General features: G+C 39.3%; 1 protein-coding gene across 1 annotated transcript in view; it reads right to left on the bottom strand.

The window, feature by feature from the left end:
• Positions 1-804: 804 nt before the first annotated feature.
• The window catches only part of LOC117301148 (exportin-5-like), a 36337-nt gene continuing 22046 nt past the window's right edge, over positions 805-15095 (bottom strand). The window contains exons 3-6 of the mRNA XM_033785046.1: positions 13319-13423; positions 6296-6433; positions 5292-5462; positions 805-1886 (exon numbers count right to left, since the gene is read on the bottom strand). Of these exons, the coding sequence (XP_033640937.1) occupies positions 1743-1886; positions 5292-5462; positions 6296-6433; positions 13319-13423 (558 nt within the window). The 3' untranslated portion in view covers positions 805-1742. The remainder of the gene's footprint in view (positions 1887-5291; positions 5463-6295; positions 6434-13318; positions 13424-15095) is intronic.

Genomic DNA, 15095 nt, shown 5'->3' with positions numbered 1-15095 from the left:
ACTTTTTGAAATCTGCTCAGATTGAGCTGAGATTAATTCTGTAAGAAGGAACATGGGTGTTCTGAAGCTACTGCTTGAATCTCAACGACTTCTGACATGAAGATTTTTTAAATCTGCTCAGAATGAGCTGAGATTAATTCTTAACTAAGAAACATGGGTGTTCTGAAGCTACTGCTTGAATCTCAACGACTTCGGAGATGATGATTTTTGAAATCTGCTCAGACTGACCTGAGATTAATTCTGTACTAAGAAACATGGGTGTTTTTAAGCTACTCGTTGAATCTAAGCCAGATCTGAGATGATACTTTTTTAAATCTGCTCAGATTGACCTGAGATTAATTCTGTAGTAAGGAACATGGGTGTTCTGAAGCTACTCGTTGAATCTAAGCGAGATCTGATGAGATACTTTTTGAAATCTGCTCAGATTGAGCTGAGATTAATTCTGTACTAAGAAACATGGGTTTTCTGAAGCTACTCGTTGAATCTAAGCCAGATCTGATGAGATACTTTTTTAAATCTGCTTAGATTGAGCTGAGATTAATTCTTTACTAAGAAACATGTGTGTTCTGAAGCTACTGCTTGAATCTCATCGACATCTGACATGAAGATTTTTCTAATCTGCTCAGATTGAGCTGAGATTAATTCTGTACTAAGAAACATGGGTGTTCTAAAGCTACTCGTTGAATCTAAGCCAGACCTGAGATGATGATTTTTTTAAAATCTGCTCAAATATACCTTTCCTTTGTATAAAAATCTTAGCACTTTGAACACGAACTCAAAATAATGCTTTTAACATAATAATCATAAGCAATTTGATGTTTTACTTAATTAATCTCGGTAAAATCAAACAGTGATTTCGGAATTTTTACAGATTCAGAGAATAAGGAATCGACCCCACGAGCTTGCCATATACTTTACATTAGTTTTCAATTAATTCAAAACATTTGTTCGCAATGAAAACATTGCTTCAATGAAACTAACATTGGACAAATTTGCGTGTCATAATTGAATACATGTATACTATTGTGACAGAAGATACATAGTGAAGAGGTGTGCCTGTTTTGGCAATTTGTCTGTAACAAGACCTAAAATAATAATAGTAACTAAAACCGTCAAAATTTTGAAGCAGAAAGATACATTTAAATTAGGAAAACCATTAATGAAAAAATACACAAGATTATAAAAACAGTGAAGCTGCAGAACAGTTGTACTCAAAACTTGAGGTCACAACTTCAACGATTACATAATAAACTGATTCAGTTTGACCAAATGAATTTACCGTGTCAAATCAAATGCGTGATGTATTTGAAGTAACAGGTAGATTAAAGTTTCGCTTTGCAATTTGTCTTTGTTCAACCGCCCCCTCCTCATTTTTTTCTTTCATACAGCTCATAATTATTTTTAGCTGGAAATGTGTTTAAAATTAATTGAAATGACAGTTCAAAAATACTTGATACTTATTAATTTATCAATGTTGTATCCCCCATTATTTTGTTTGTCAACGTTTTTACTATACTTTGAATATTAAAAATTGTTGTGTCATCTTCAAATTAGAGATTATCGTGGTTTGTGACAATTATATGCCATTGACTCAAGTTATTCTTGGCATCATCATTAAAAAAGGACAAGTTTAATGTGCAATCTCACCTACTCAATTAAGCATAAACTTAATTTGCGGCACGAGCGCCGAAATGCAACTGAAACACTTGCTGCTCTTGCAGTCGGCAAAAGTTCCTCAAGTTTTAAGAATCCTTAGCGAATAAGGCAACTAGTGCAAGATCATCATCCACTTCAGGTCCAACAGTGTCTCTATTCTTCAACGGTTTATTCAGTGGCTCCAGATTCTTGATGATCACTTCCCGTTTGAACTTTTGCCCAATATGCTTCTGCCAATACATTGTTAGAGGTAAAACAAAAAAAAACAGTAAGTGAAGACATAAACGTAATTTTACCTTGCAACTGTTTTTGCCATTTTAACTGCTGTGTTTGTAAAAAAGCAAAGTAGTACATTACCTTGAGCCCACATGATTTGTTTTACTCATGTGCCAGCATAACGCGTTCAAGTTTTCAAACAAACTTGTCCTAACAAATATTATTGCAGGTCTATTTGCAAAAAATTTGCTTCCAAATAAAGCAGCTTGAGAAACGCAAGTAATCTAGGTCACAAATGCACAAAGACAGGCACGACAGAGCTGATTCTATTTGGATCGGCGTGACCCAACTTATTTGGTACATATAATTTGGGTACATTTTTACATTGGCTTGGCCCAAAACAACATCGACGTCTGAAATCAAGGCGATCCAGAAGCGTTCTGAACAACTGCAAAAGTCAATCTTTTGAATTCTAGCGTATTCCAAGCAGTCATCTTTTTGGAACTCTGGAGCACCGACTATCAGATAGAGAAAGGGACAATTAGAAATGTTTCTTTTCACAAACACTGAAAGTGTAACAATGACTTTCTCAAGGGAAGAAGTACTCGGTAAATTTAAAACTCAGATCGGAAGAGATGGGCATAGACAAGAATACATGACTGGTGGCAGAAATAACAGAGCGGTAAAGGATCAGAAGATGTGGGTGAAATTCAAACAAGCACAAAACCGAAAACTCAGACCAAAATAGCAAGAAAGAGCAGAAAATGGAAATTAAGGATGAATAAAGTTTGATGATAATTTGATTCAGATTGTTTAATGAGTAAATCATAAATTACTTCTCTTAATACTTGTAATTCTTTTAGTATAAACTTGACCCATTGAGTATTTGACTCATAGACTAAAACTGCACTATGTGGTTTTCTTTCTAAATAATAGCCTAATCCCGGTAGTATAGACGCGTTTACAAATGGTGAAGGGAAATATTGTTTCCCCCTCTTTAGTTAGCCATGTGTTTCGTGCATGTGACCTCTTAATAGTGACCCTTGTTTTGTTTTCTCGGGGAAGTAATGTTTAAATTTTAACTTCAAATAACTTAAAACAGCCCTGGACTCCCCTGAGAAAATCGGAATGTGCATTCAGCTCCTTAGATACTTGAGTGGGGGTTGGGTGTATTAGGGGTGTACATTTACTCGAGGGACACACATGAAGAAATTAATGTTATCAATAAATTAACACAAAACTAAACAATTAAAACAAAGCATAAGAGATGGGGGGGAGGTCTACAGAATTCTACCCTAAATAGTTAAAGGTATTTAACACGTTTGGTAACTTGTCAAAGACCAGTATTCTCACTTGGTGTATCCCAACATATGCATAAAAATAACAAGCCTGTGTGAAAATTTTGACTCAATTGGTCATTGATGGCAAGAAAAAGCTGAAAGAAAAACACCCTTGTTGTACAATAGTGTGCTTTCAGATAGTAATAAAAGGCTTCTGGTCAGAAGTCTTTTAAAATTTTAGTAAGAATTTACCTCTTTCTCAAAAACCGTGTTACTTCAGAGGGAGTCGTTTCTGGCAATGTTTTATACTATCAATAGCTCTCTGTTGCTCGTTACCAAGTAAATTTGTATGCTAATTTATATTTTGATTATTTACTAAACGTGTACAGTGTCTTTAACAAGCTCACCAATAATAAATAAATAAATAAATAAAACAGCGTGAAATGGACCAAAATGGCTTAAACTTGCCCCCTGCCCCCCCTTTTAGCATTGCAGGCGATCGGCGGCACTAATTTTTCATAAACTCCCAGGGATCCATCACCACAGCAACCGTTCTCACTATCCCATTTTATATAGGTAACTTCCGGGAGTACTATTTCAAAGGAATATGCACGGCTGTTTCACACTTACGATCAAACCCAAGGAAATACTTATGGTGTGAAAAGGGCTTTTCTTAGTAGTTTAAAAAGATTGACCAAAGGTTCCCCGGGAATAAGTATAGTGCGAAAAAGTTCATGAGATTCCACACTTCACTCAATTCAATTTGGCGGGTTGAACCAACGTCATGTGGTTACACGTGTCGGGGCTCTAAGCTGTCCCACTGCACACGACTATCTCTTCTGTCAGGAGGTATGCCCATCCTTTTGTGTGCCACAACTGGACAATAGGGCTACAGGTTAATCTGGGCCTGGTCGTGGTGCGCCCTTCAGACCGCCTCTCGGACAATAAAGATTTGCATACGTTCCAGTAATGAGGGGACAGGCAGTGCTCCTGGTGCAAGAGTATCGAGCGACCAATCAACATTCAGGTTACACGCCCGAGCATTTACCATACGTCCTATTTTGGCTTCCGCACGTCCTTTCGTTTACGTTCTGGTACATCCCTAATAGGTCTGTACAAGAACGAAAACCTAAATGAAAACCTAAATAATGGCTGTATGGTTGCGTTCGGACAAAGTAACCTGAATTTTGATTAGTCACCCGATACTCTTTCACCAGGAGCACTGGCCTGGACCCTCATTACTGGAACGTTTGCAAATCTTTAATTGTTTTAGATGAGAGGTGGTTGGAAGGGCGCACCACGTCCATGCCCAGAGAGGCAACTATATCTCCACTGTACACTAAATATCGGCATACACAGATTGATGTATGGTCGCGTCGTTGGTTCAGATCTTCCCCTACACATCAACCACCTCACTCATCTTAAGCACTCACGATAGAAACACACCTACTTCAAAATGTCTTTCCAGACTAATCTGCCATCCCACATTTTTGAGTTAACCAACCCCAAAATCACTAACCCACCACAACCCGGAAATCACATAATCAGCGGAAATGTATTCACACTGTCATTTTGATACAGGTTACACACCTTTTATCTACTATTTCAAGAGTTTCTAAATTTGTCCTGGTACCAGAGGTGATTTAAATTAAGAACACACGTTTCTGATTAAATTAATACTAATTATGGAAATTATGTTTAATCTTTAATCACTGATGCAAGTTTAAGTCTGAAAATAGTTGAAATATGTGTGTGTTATATCAGGAGTTTCTAACATGAGTGCTTGAAATGAGTGAGGTGGTTGAAGTGCAGGGGAAGATCTGAGACAGACATCTTGCTCAGAAATCGAGAAAATGCAGCGAAAACAAGTATGGGTGCTGAATAATGAGGCATTCAATCATGCCATTTATTGATACAGCTATTAATGAAATAGCGCCAGAGTTTGGAAGGTAATCAGAAATGATTTTCTCGACTGATGATGATTAAGTCTGCTTTCGTTAACAACACTATATTTTTACAATTATATTCTTTATTCTTTAAAAAAGATTTCTCAATAGGTGAGCCGGCTCGGGCCTTTAGAGATTTTTGGGGACATGCAAACTGTTAATTGTTGAAAGTAATGATGATGTTAAAACTCACCCCTATGATTCCACTGATGAGCTTCTTAAAGTGATCCCTTCTACTTTTATCACTGGTTGTTTTTCTAGTATCGGAACTGAATACAAAACGACGATCAAATATCTCAAGTGACTCCATTGTGACTCCTGGTATCTGCAACATCACCTCCCGTAGTGTATCAAACTTGGGTCGCTGAATTAACAGAAATGCTTTAGAAATTAATTTTCTAAAATGCTTTGCTAAATTCGTCTTGCAGAGTATCTTTTGCTCACTCTTAAGACAGAGATTTGTAGACCAGAAATGAAACAATGTTGAAACATCCCCAGCAATGTCTGTTACACGCTCAGAGTCCCACAAGTCATCTTAAATCGAAAGTTCATATTTCCTCCAAGTGCATCCCCATGAAAGGCATATACATATTTATTGGTTGTCATGGGGCAAGTTAGACAATGTTCTGGGGTGAAGTAATTCCGTGACACGAATTGAGAGGGAAAGTCTGGTCGTTCTCTTTCTCTGTTACCAGTGCATTGTTGCATCTATGGATTTTCATCTTACTAATACAAAGTTCACGTTTTATTTTGTACCCCAAGGCATCATGGCCCGAGGGGATGGATGCTTGGACAGCTTACCACTAGTTCTGAAATCCATAACGAATGCGCACGAGCCAAAATTACACTTTCCCTGCTTCGTAAGCGCTGATTCTTTGCGTACGATAAGTAGATACATGTACATGAAATTGAGCCTTGATGTTTTCCCGTCGGTGCAGGGTCAATTCTCTGGAGATGGTGAATGCCCATTGGGAAAATAGGTCAAGGTGACCCAATCTACTACCAAAGGCAAGGTTTTCTGCTACTTCGCAGGAACCAAGGCGAAGTAAGAGCGGAGTTAAGCAGAAACACTTGTAATGGGACATTCTATTTTATTTGGAAAATAAATAGTCTTTCACAATTTATTTGATGACTAATTGAGCTGAAATTTTCAAAGGTTTGTTGTTTATGCATAAAAACAACAAAACGTATACTCACCAAGATTTCATAATGTTGAAATGTCCTCTGAATAAGCCAAGCCATACATGCTTCATGTTGCCCATGAATTTGAAGGCCTTGCAATAAACACGTAAACAACCAGTTAGCTGCACATGGAAGAAGGGTTCTTTCTACAATCTAAGTTAAATAATAATAATAATAATAATAATAATAATAATAATAATAATAATGATAACAGTACTTATAAAGTGCCAAATTGCCAAAGAATACAAGGCGTAACAAAAAATGAATGTACAACGAAGTGGTCATAGTTTCATCATAAAGTCACTTTGACACCCCTCTCTGCCTTTTGAGCGATTTAATTTGTTTTAGATCAGAACAAATTCCATATAAGGAACAATATTGTGAAGGCCCAGCGATGAACGAGTGACGAGAAGAATTAATAAAAAAAAAAAACTCTTCTGTTTGGGAAGCTGGCCTATACAGCTAGCTTTCAATGTCCTGAGCATTGATGGTGGAATGGTGGTTTAGAAAGATCGCAATATCGTGGAGAGAGGGCATGCTTTCAACGTGACTGACGTGTTCCTTTCGGTGTGAGCAATGGACAATGGTAACCTTAGACTTTGACACTTTCACAAGCCAGCTCTTTGTTTTCATGGGTCCGTAGTCATTTGTGTACAAAACCAATAGCGATTGCTTCAATACAGGAACAGCAGAAATGTGTCCTCCAAGGTAATGGTCAAACACGACAGTAAGCAAACTTGTTTACCGTTTTACCTTTAAGCAGTGATATGAAATATATGGCAGATTGTGAACCTGAAGGAATCTTTTTTAATATTTAATATTTAGTATTATATAACACCAAAGCAGACCCTTGTCATTTGATTGGAGGATTGTTCGTCACGTGATCGCAAATAAAAATACTATTGCACGCTACTCATCGTGCATTATTTGTTCCATTCAGCGTGCATTTTTAGTTCCATCCCAAAAGGTACTATTGCACGGTGAGTAAAACATCACTGCGTGCGCGTCTTTGGTAGCAGTGTTCGCTGCAAGGCACATACTACATTCGGCGTTTGCGTGTCTCAAAACTGTGCAGAACGCACATGTAGTCAATTTTGAATCCAAAAGGCCGAACCAAAAGAAATGGCCACAATTAGAAATTGTAGGCCTGCCATTTATTTGTTTTGAAAGCTTTATCCTTTAATAAAAATGACAAAAATCTACTTGGATGTTATATAAAACAAATAATAATGAATGTTTTTCATTTGTGCAATAGTGAGAATATTTTCTTTCGTTGAAAGATGGAATGTTCTATTCAACTGGCCTCCGCCTCGTTGATAGAACATTCCATCTTTCAACTCATGAAAATATTCTCACCATTGCACTCATAAACATTCATAATTTGTATAAAATTGAAGGTCTGTCCTAGGAATGATCTCTTCTTTAAAGCCATTTGTAAAGTACCATTCAAGTACTTACATGTAAGAGATGGTCGCAAATTCTGCTGGAACAAATGGTATCTGCCAAATAGCTTTGCTCCGTGCGGGCTTATTGTGGCATTCAATGTATAAGTGGTTCAGCAAATTGTGTATGGAAATTGGAAATGCATGTTGGTTATTGGAGATATGAGGTATTTCTGCAGTAGAATTACCCCTATATTATGGTTTGGTCACTGCATTAGAATCTCCTTAAATCCGTAAGGATTTCCTATTCTATCTAAGAAAATACTCACCTCCGATACCTACATATGCATTTCTAATGCGCATGTGCAAGCAATCATACTGACACAAAACATACGCTAGGACGTCACTCATGCACACTGCACCCCTCAGATTCACCTTCTGGTTTAATTTTAGGATACTGATCTGGGTGGGATGGTATCGGAGGTGAGTATTTTCTTAGATAGAATAGGAAATCCTTACGGATTTAGGGACATTCTATTACAGAAAATACCTCACCTCCGATACCTACATATGCAGAGTAGCACCGAACCGAGTCCCAAACTGAAGGGGGGGATAAGTGCAGTGTGGAGCCCTAGAAAAGAAGCCTTAACTAAGCCTGATACCTGACCAAATGTGTAGTAACAAAGGGAGTTAAGAAATACTGGTTAGCTGTAAGGACTCACAAGCTCTTATGAAGATGAGTTGACGGTCCTGCAGTATTACTGGGCTGGAGAAGGTGTTACTGCTTGCCAAGCTTGTCTGTCCTCCAGCCTGGAAAATATCTCGCAGGTAGCACGAAGTGAGGGTTGAGGAGTTTTCCAACAATCTGCCTGCATAGTATCTGTAAGGGGAACACCTGAAAAAGAGCCAGTGGGGTAGTAATGCTACTTGCTAGGTGAGCTTTGGCCGATGCAGTAACTGGATGAGGGGGTGTAATCCGTGCCAGAGTAGGTACTAGGCGAACCTGTGATATGCCAGAGTGTGAACCTGGGGTCTATTAAGTGCTCCTGTCAACAGTTCGCCTGGTAAATCTGGTTGAACTACAGGACCAGGCAGTGACCCCCGTGGCTTGGCAGTAGAGATTGTAGCTGGTAATATAACTTTGACAATCCACCGAGAAACAGTACCAGTTGAGGTTGGGTTGAACGGTCAAAGTGTTGTGATGAAGAGTTGTGTAGTGTTCCCATGTGTGTTAAATTCAAGTATGCTGTAACAGGGCACAACATTTTATCTTCTTGGATTATGAGGAAGAAGTCAAGCTCAGGACAAAATATGTCTGGAGGGGAAAAACCTCAGTGATGGTTTTTAGGTAAGGGAGCTGATAAGTGCGGCCAAACGAACACCTTCATGTTCCCAACAAAAGAGTCCAGGTTCTGATGAAGGAGCATGGAATTCACTTCTGAGGTGAGCTGTGGAGGCTGCTAAAGGAAGACTGTCTTGACCAAGAGGTCGAGTAGAGAAGGAGAAGAAGGAGAAGAAGAAGATGAAGACCCAGCCGGTTCAGAGCAAGGCTTCTTCAACCTGCAAAGGACAGTGCAGAGGTCCCAAGAAGGAGCGAGTATCTTGATAGGAGGTTCCTCTAAGAACAAGCCTTTTGGTTAGTTGAGGTATAGCAGTGTTATGGAACAGAGTTCAGTCATCATCGAACCTGTGATGTACTGCTGAAAAGGTTGATCTGTAGTCTCGAAAAGGTGGTAATCTGGAGGCCGGGATTAAAGGGGAGATTAGAAAATCCCCTGAGACAGTTGCAGATGCAGAAGAGGGAACAATACCTTCCTTGGTACACCATCACAAAAGGGAGGTAGGCGATTATCATACTTTGTTCTACAGGTCGGTCGTCTATATTTTGCTGCAAGGGAAGCAGCATCTTTTACAAAAGCAAGGCCAGCCGTTTGGAAGGAAGACTTGAAAGCATCCAAACACAAGGATGAAGACAGTCCAGATCTTGGTGTAGAAACTTGAACACAATGATATGGTCGCTTTGATGAAGGAAGGGGTATCGAAAGAGAAGATCCAGGGTGTCTAGGGTTGAAGATCTTCTTCCTGGAGAGGAGGCTCGTCTGTAGAGAGAATTGATGGGGAAGGCACCAAGTGAGTAGGCTCCAGGTTAGCATAGGGAAGAGAAGAGAGTCCCTCTCCGACGTTTTATGTAAGACACAAGGTGGAGTTGTCTGACTTTTGAACGGCTAAGAGTTCCAGCAGATAGATGTGAAGAAAAATGAACTGAAAAAGATCAACAATCTGTAAATCCAAAGTATCTAAGACCAAGATCACTGAAGGAAAGGGGTGGGGGAAAATTGGCTCCGCAGGAAGGTTCCGAAGATAATGGAGTCCACTGGAAACCAGACTTGAGAAGGGGGATCCCTTCTCGGCCAGTAGTGTTAAAAAACAGGAGCAGTTGAAGAGGTTGTAATTTGTTCTGCCTCATGGCAAAGATCCGTAAGGTGTGCCATGGTAAGGTGTGCCATGAATCCCTGGAGATGAAGCCAAGCTCGAGCTGGTAGCAATGCTGAAGAGAGGGAGAGTTGAATATTATACTTTCCTCTAGAACTCTGTGACGCTTCAGTGAAGAAGAGGCTCTGTCCTAGTCAAGTTGAGGCAGACACAGAGGAGCATCGGAATCTGAGAAAGGGCTAAGGAAGATTAGGCCAGGAGGATGATGAAACCCATTTTGGGGTTTGGACAAATCCTAGACATGGCTAGAAGAGCGGCTGTTCACGGAGGGACCACGATGAGACAGTCGTCTAAAGTCATTGATGTTAAATAATATTGAATAAATTTATTAATAAGGACGTACCACAATTATCTTCTGCAAACGAATGAAGGAAGACTTCATAAGTAACTCAAATGAATGGAAATAAAGGCAGCAGAAAATTAAGTATAAAGAGAGCCACAGGCCTAGAAAAGAGTCAATTTGTTTCTAAAATTAGTCCAAGGTTAGTCCAGTAGTCGGAAGTTATTGATATAAGTAAAAAAAGAATAAGATTATGCAAAAGGACCTACATGTACGACATAGATATCTGTAGAAGAATGAAATAAGGACTTCATAAAAACACTATAGAAAGGAAAATAGCACAAAAACAAGTATAAGGTGAACAATAGACCTGGCAATTGAGTCAACTTCCTCCAAAGGGACACATAAAGGCAGTGAAAGGTAATAAGGCAGCCGAAGAGATCCTTCAAAAAGCTCTCAACCACTTGTAAAGGCTAAAAAGTAGGGTGAGAGACGATGACCTTGAAGTACGAAGACCCTGGTTATCATACTCTACATGTGTGTAATAGGCCTGGGCGAATTATTCGAATATCCGGTTAATGGCGAATAGGTTTTCCTATCCGTAACCGCGAATGCCTTTTTTTTCTTAACCGGATATCCGCATAGGGCGCGAGTACCTATTTATAAACCGGATAGTTCTGTAATTACAACCAAGTAACCGGATATTCTTTAATATCCGAATATCCGCGGACGTCGGGCGACAAGGAATGTTTTGTCTGAATCCTTATGAAACTTCTATTAAGACAGCATAAAACAGCATAAATTAAGTATTTAATTATGCTCACCTCCATGAAGAGCTAAAACAATGACATTTCTGATGTAGTTTGTTCAAAGATTTCGAAAGTTTTCCTTCACGTAGAGTCAATCACGATCACAAGAAAAAGCAAATCGCCATATTTAAATTAGATCCGGTTATTTTTATGAATGAACCGAGTGACACTGTCTAAAACTAATATCAATCCGTCCAAAAGATCTCATTCACAAACGAACAGCGCCCTCTAGCGGCGAAAAAACTATTCAAATATCCGGTTAATTTTGGATAGTTCCGAATAACGCCCAGCACTAGTGTGTAAGCTGTAGAACGAGTAAAGGAAGAGGAAGGCTGACTCGTAGAAAGTGAAATCTTTCCTCAGCAAAATAACAACAGGTCGATCCCGGGAGAAGGATCTACCAAGCGCTCTCTGGAGGCTAGAGGAGCCAGAACAAAAGAACAAGTATCAGAGATCTACGAAGGGAATCAGGGATAGCTGAAAAAAGGGGCAAAGACTGACTACATGTATGTACATACATGTAGGAGGTCAGGCAACCCTTCATAAGCTTGAACAATGCTGGGAGAAGATAGGGTCAACCAGTGATATATACAGGGTCAACAGATGCACAGCCTAGGCAAACCAAGACGCAGTTAACAATCTAATTTTCTAAGTTAGGATTAAGAATGTGGGAAAATGGGCTTCTCTTGGAAGGGTTTGAAGAACACAATCAATCTTAACCTGAATTGGATCAGAATCTTAAATTTTGAAAAAGATTTTGTTTTTCTTCTTTCTCAAGATGTCCGCCGAAAAAAAGCAGTGGGGAGCCCAAAAGACAGAGGAGAGTGGGTCTAGTTGTCTCTCTCCAGAAAGAGGAGCAGGAGGCTTCTACAGGAGGAAGAAAAAAACTGTAAAATCTTACCCAATAGTCACAGGATGGCGGTAAAAGAGGACGAAGACGGCCGGTATTCTCAGGTGGTATCCCATCAGAGTACTGAACGGGCCCGACGTTGCTTTACTTTGCTGAATGGTCGAGAACCGGAGTGTTCAACGTACATGTAGTATGGCCGTAGACTTGCGTGTAACTGTTCTGCAGGTGGTTAGGCGGAGAGCCGGAACGGCTATGTGATCGAGAACAGAGCGGGGGCAGAAAGGAGAGGACGGAAAATTCCCTCGGAAAGGCCGACGTAGCCTCATGAAAACTAAGAAGGCCAGCCCTTGAGTGAATAAAAAGGGTCGGTACCACGGCCCCGTTCACCATGAATTGACATCTTCAAAGTGAAGAAACAGGAGGGATGAGCGAGGGTGGCCTGTACAGTATGCCCAAGCCGGAGCGCCCAGGCCCAGCTAGCCCAAAGAGAAGATTGTTCTGTCTCTCTCTGAGGGGAAAGGGGGCTGGAGTGTATTTGGAGGAAAAACCACGATGTTTTCTGAAGGCCAAATGTGTTTACATGATGAGCCTGTGACGACGTATTAACCACAATTTCACAAGGAGGGGGGTAGTACTTTCCTGCTCAAGTGTAGGAGCTGACAAGATTTTATCCATGAAGAAACTTTCCCTTGAACCAACGTCCAGTAAATACAGTAAGGGTTATCCAGTGAACAAAGCCGGCAGCGGAAGCAAGACGGAAGTATCGAAGTCCAAGGGTGACGGTTGACTACCACAGGAATGGCAAGAATATCTGTGGTTCTTTGTCATAAAAAGGATTTGGGCTTAGCCATATCTTAATGCTCTCAAGGTGTATCACTAGGGAGCTAACCTACAAATTTGTCTACACATAGCGCGCGCTGAAATTAGAAGGTGGAATTGTATGGGCTACTGAGAGGTGCAGTGTGCATGTGTGATATCACAGCCTTGTTTTGTTGTGTCAGCGGATTGCTTGCAAATGCACATTAGAAATGCATATGTAGGTATTGGAGGTGAGGTATTTTCTGTAATAGAATGCGGTGTCTGGTTACTACATTTCTGACAGTTCATCAGAGACACAATGGTGTCCCACTCTTTTGCCAAGTGGTAAACAATAATGTGTAATATCATCAGCATCAAGATCCATTGAAGAGAACCCTAGATCCAAAATGCATCAAAGTGTCTTACCTGTAGAAATATTGGCCAGCATATGTTAAGCGTTTTAATACATGTCTGTGTGTCGTTCCATAAAAATGCAGTGTAGATACTGAGCACCATACTTTTACACAGGGACTGTTAGAACAAGAAGAAAACAATTGAATGAGAGCAATGCAAATCACAAGCATAAATACCTTTTTTAGACGATAACTAACTTGAAAATGCACAAAGTAGACATGGATCTATAAATTGGTAGCTTTAACGTCCAGTTTCGACCACAAATTAAAGTAACATATTATTTAAAAATGAAATACAGACCAAATTAATGATTTAATAATGACATGCGTCCACACACTTCCAGTGGAGAGATGGGTTATATAGACAGGCTTTGAGAACCCCCTTGGGGTCTCCTATTTCCCCTGTCTTAGCGAACATTTTCAATAGGGATTTTGAACAGGAAGCACTGGGTACAGCTTGACTTAAACCCAAGCTTTGGCTCCGATATGTGGATGACACGTTTATCATTTGGTCACATTGATTGGGAAACCTTGATGACTTCCTTAGTCACTTTAACTGCCAACATCCTAATATTCAGTTCACCATGGAAACATCCGATTACAGAAAACCCACTCATACAGACCGCTATATAATAATAATAATAATAATAATAATAATAATTAAAACTTATAAAGCGCCATCTATCTAAGACTAAACTTATTCTGAGGCGCATAAAACAAACAAAGAGAGTAAAAAAAAAAAAAAAAAAAATACAAATTACGAAGCTTGGAAAGAAATAAGGGTACGTTGAATAAAAATGTTGAATTACATAAACGTGTTGGCAAAAATAAATGGTTAAAAACAGACAGAAAGTCAATCATAAGAAATTTTGAAAAGGTGGGTTTTTAGCAGAGATTTGAAAATGTCCAGAGACGTTGTAGCTCGAATATGTAAAGGAAGAGAGTTCCAGAGTGTGGGTGCGGATACAGAAAAAGCATGAACGCCGTTGGAAGTGTTTGTTTTAGGGACAGTTAAATAAAGTTGGTTTGTAGAGCGAAGATTGCGAGTAGGTGTATATGGTGAGAGAATTTCTTTGAGATATGGAGGAGCCCTTCCATTCATAGCTTTCCAGGCGAGCAAAATAATTTTGAATTTAATTCTTTGACAGACTGGGAGCCAGTGAAGTTGTTTCAATACAGGTGTGATGTGAGCATATTTACCTGTTTTAGATAATACGCGAGCATTTTGAAGTTTTGTGATAAGATTCTTGTTTATACCATAAAGCAACGAGTTTCCATTATCAAGCCTGGATGTGATGAAAGCATGTATAAGGATAGAAGCAGACTTTTCGTTGAGGATTTTGCGAATGCTGTTAATATTTCTAATATGGTAAAAAGCAGATTGACAAATTTTCTTTACATGGGATTCCATACACATAGTGTTATCCAAAATTACCCCAAGATTGCGAGCATTTGCAGATGAAGTAATACTGTAATATAATTCCGCAACAAGCAACCCAAGATCTCTAAAAGTGGGTTAGTTATGTAGTGCATGATTATTGGGTATATGAAGCAATCGATTGAAATGGAAAAACTGGAAGAACTATTTGTTACTGGTGTATGACGTCATCGGGAATTGAATTACGTTAGATCAAAGTTTAATATTTGTAAAAATCATAACTCAAAAACTATGATTCGGATTTTGACAATCTACACATCATCAGATAGATCATTAAAAGTTGGACAAATGCTTCACAGAACACGTAAAATATTTTTAATACTTCTTTGAAGTTGAAAATTTCATAAAATCT

The sequence above is a fragment of the Asterias rubens genome, chromosome 1 (assembly GCF_902459465.1).
Source record: "Asterias rubens chromosome 1, eAstRub1.3, whole genome shotgun sequence".
NCBI lineage: Eukaryota > Metazoa > Echinodermata > Asteroidea > Forcipulatida > Asteriidae > Asterias > Asterias rubens.
This window is presented reverse-complemented; position numbering and strand designations above follow the sequence as displayed.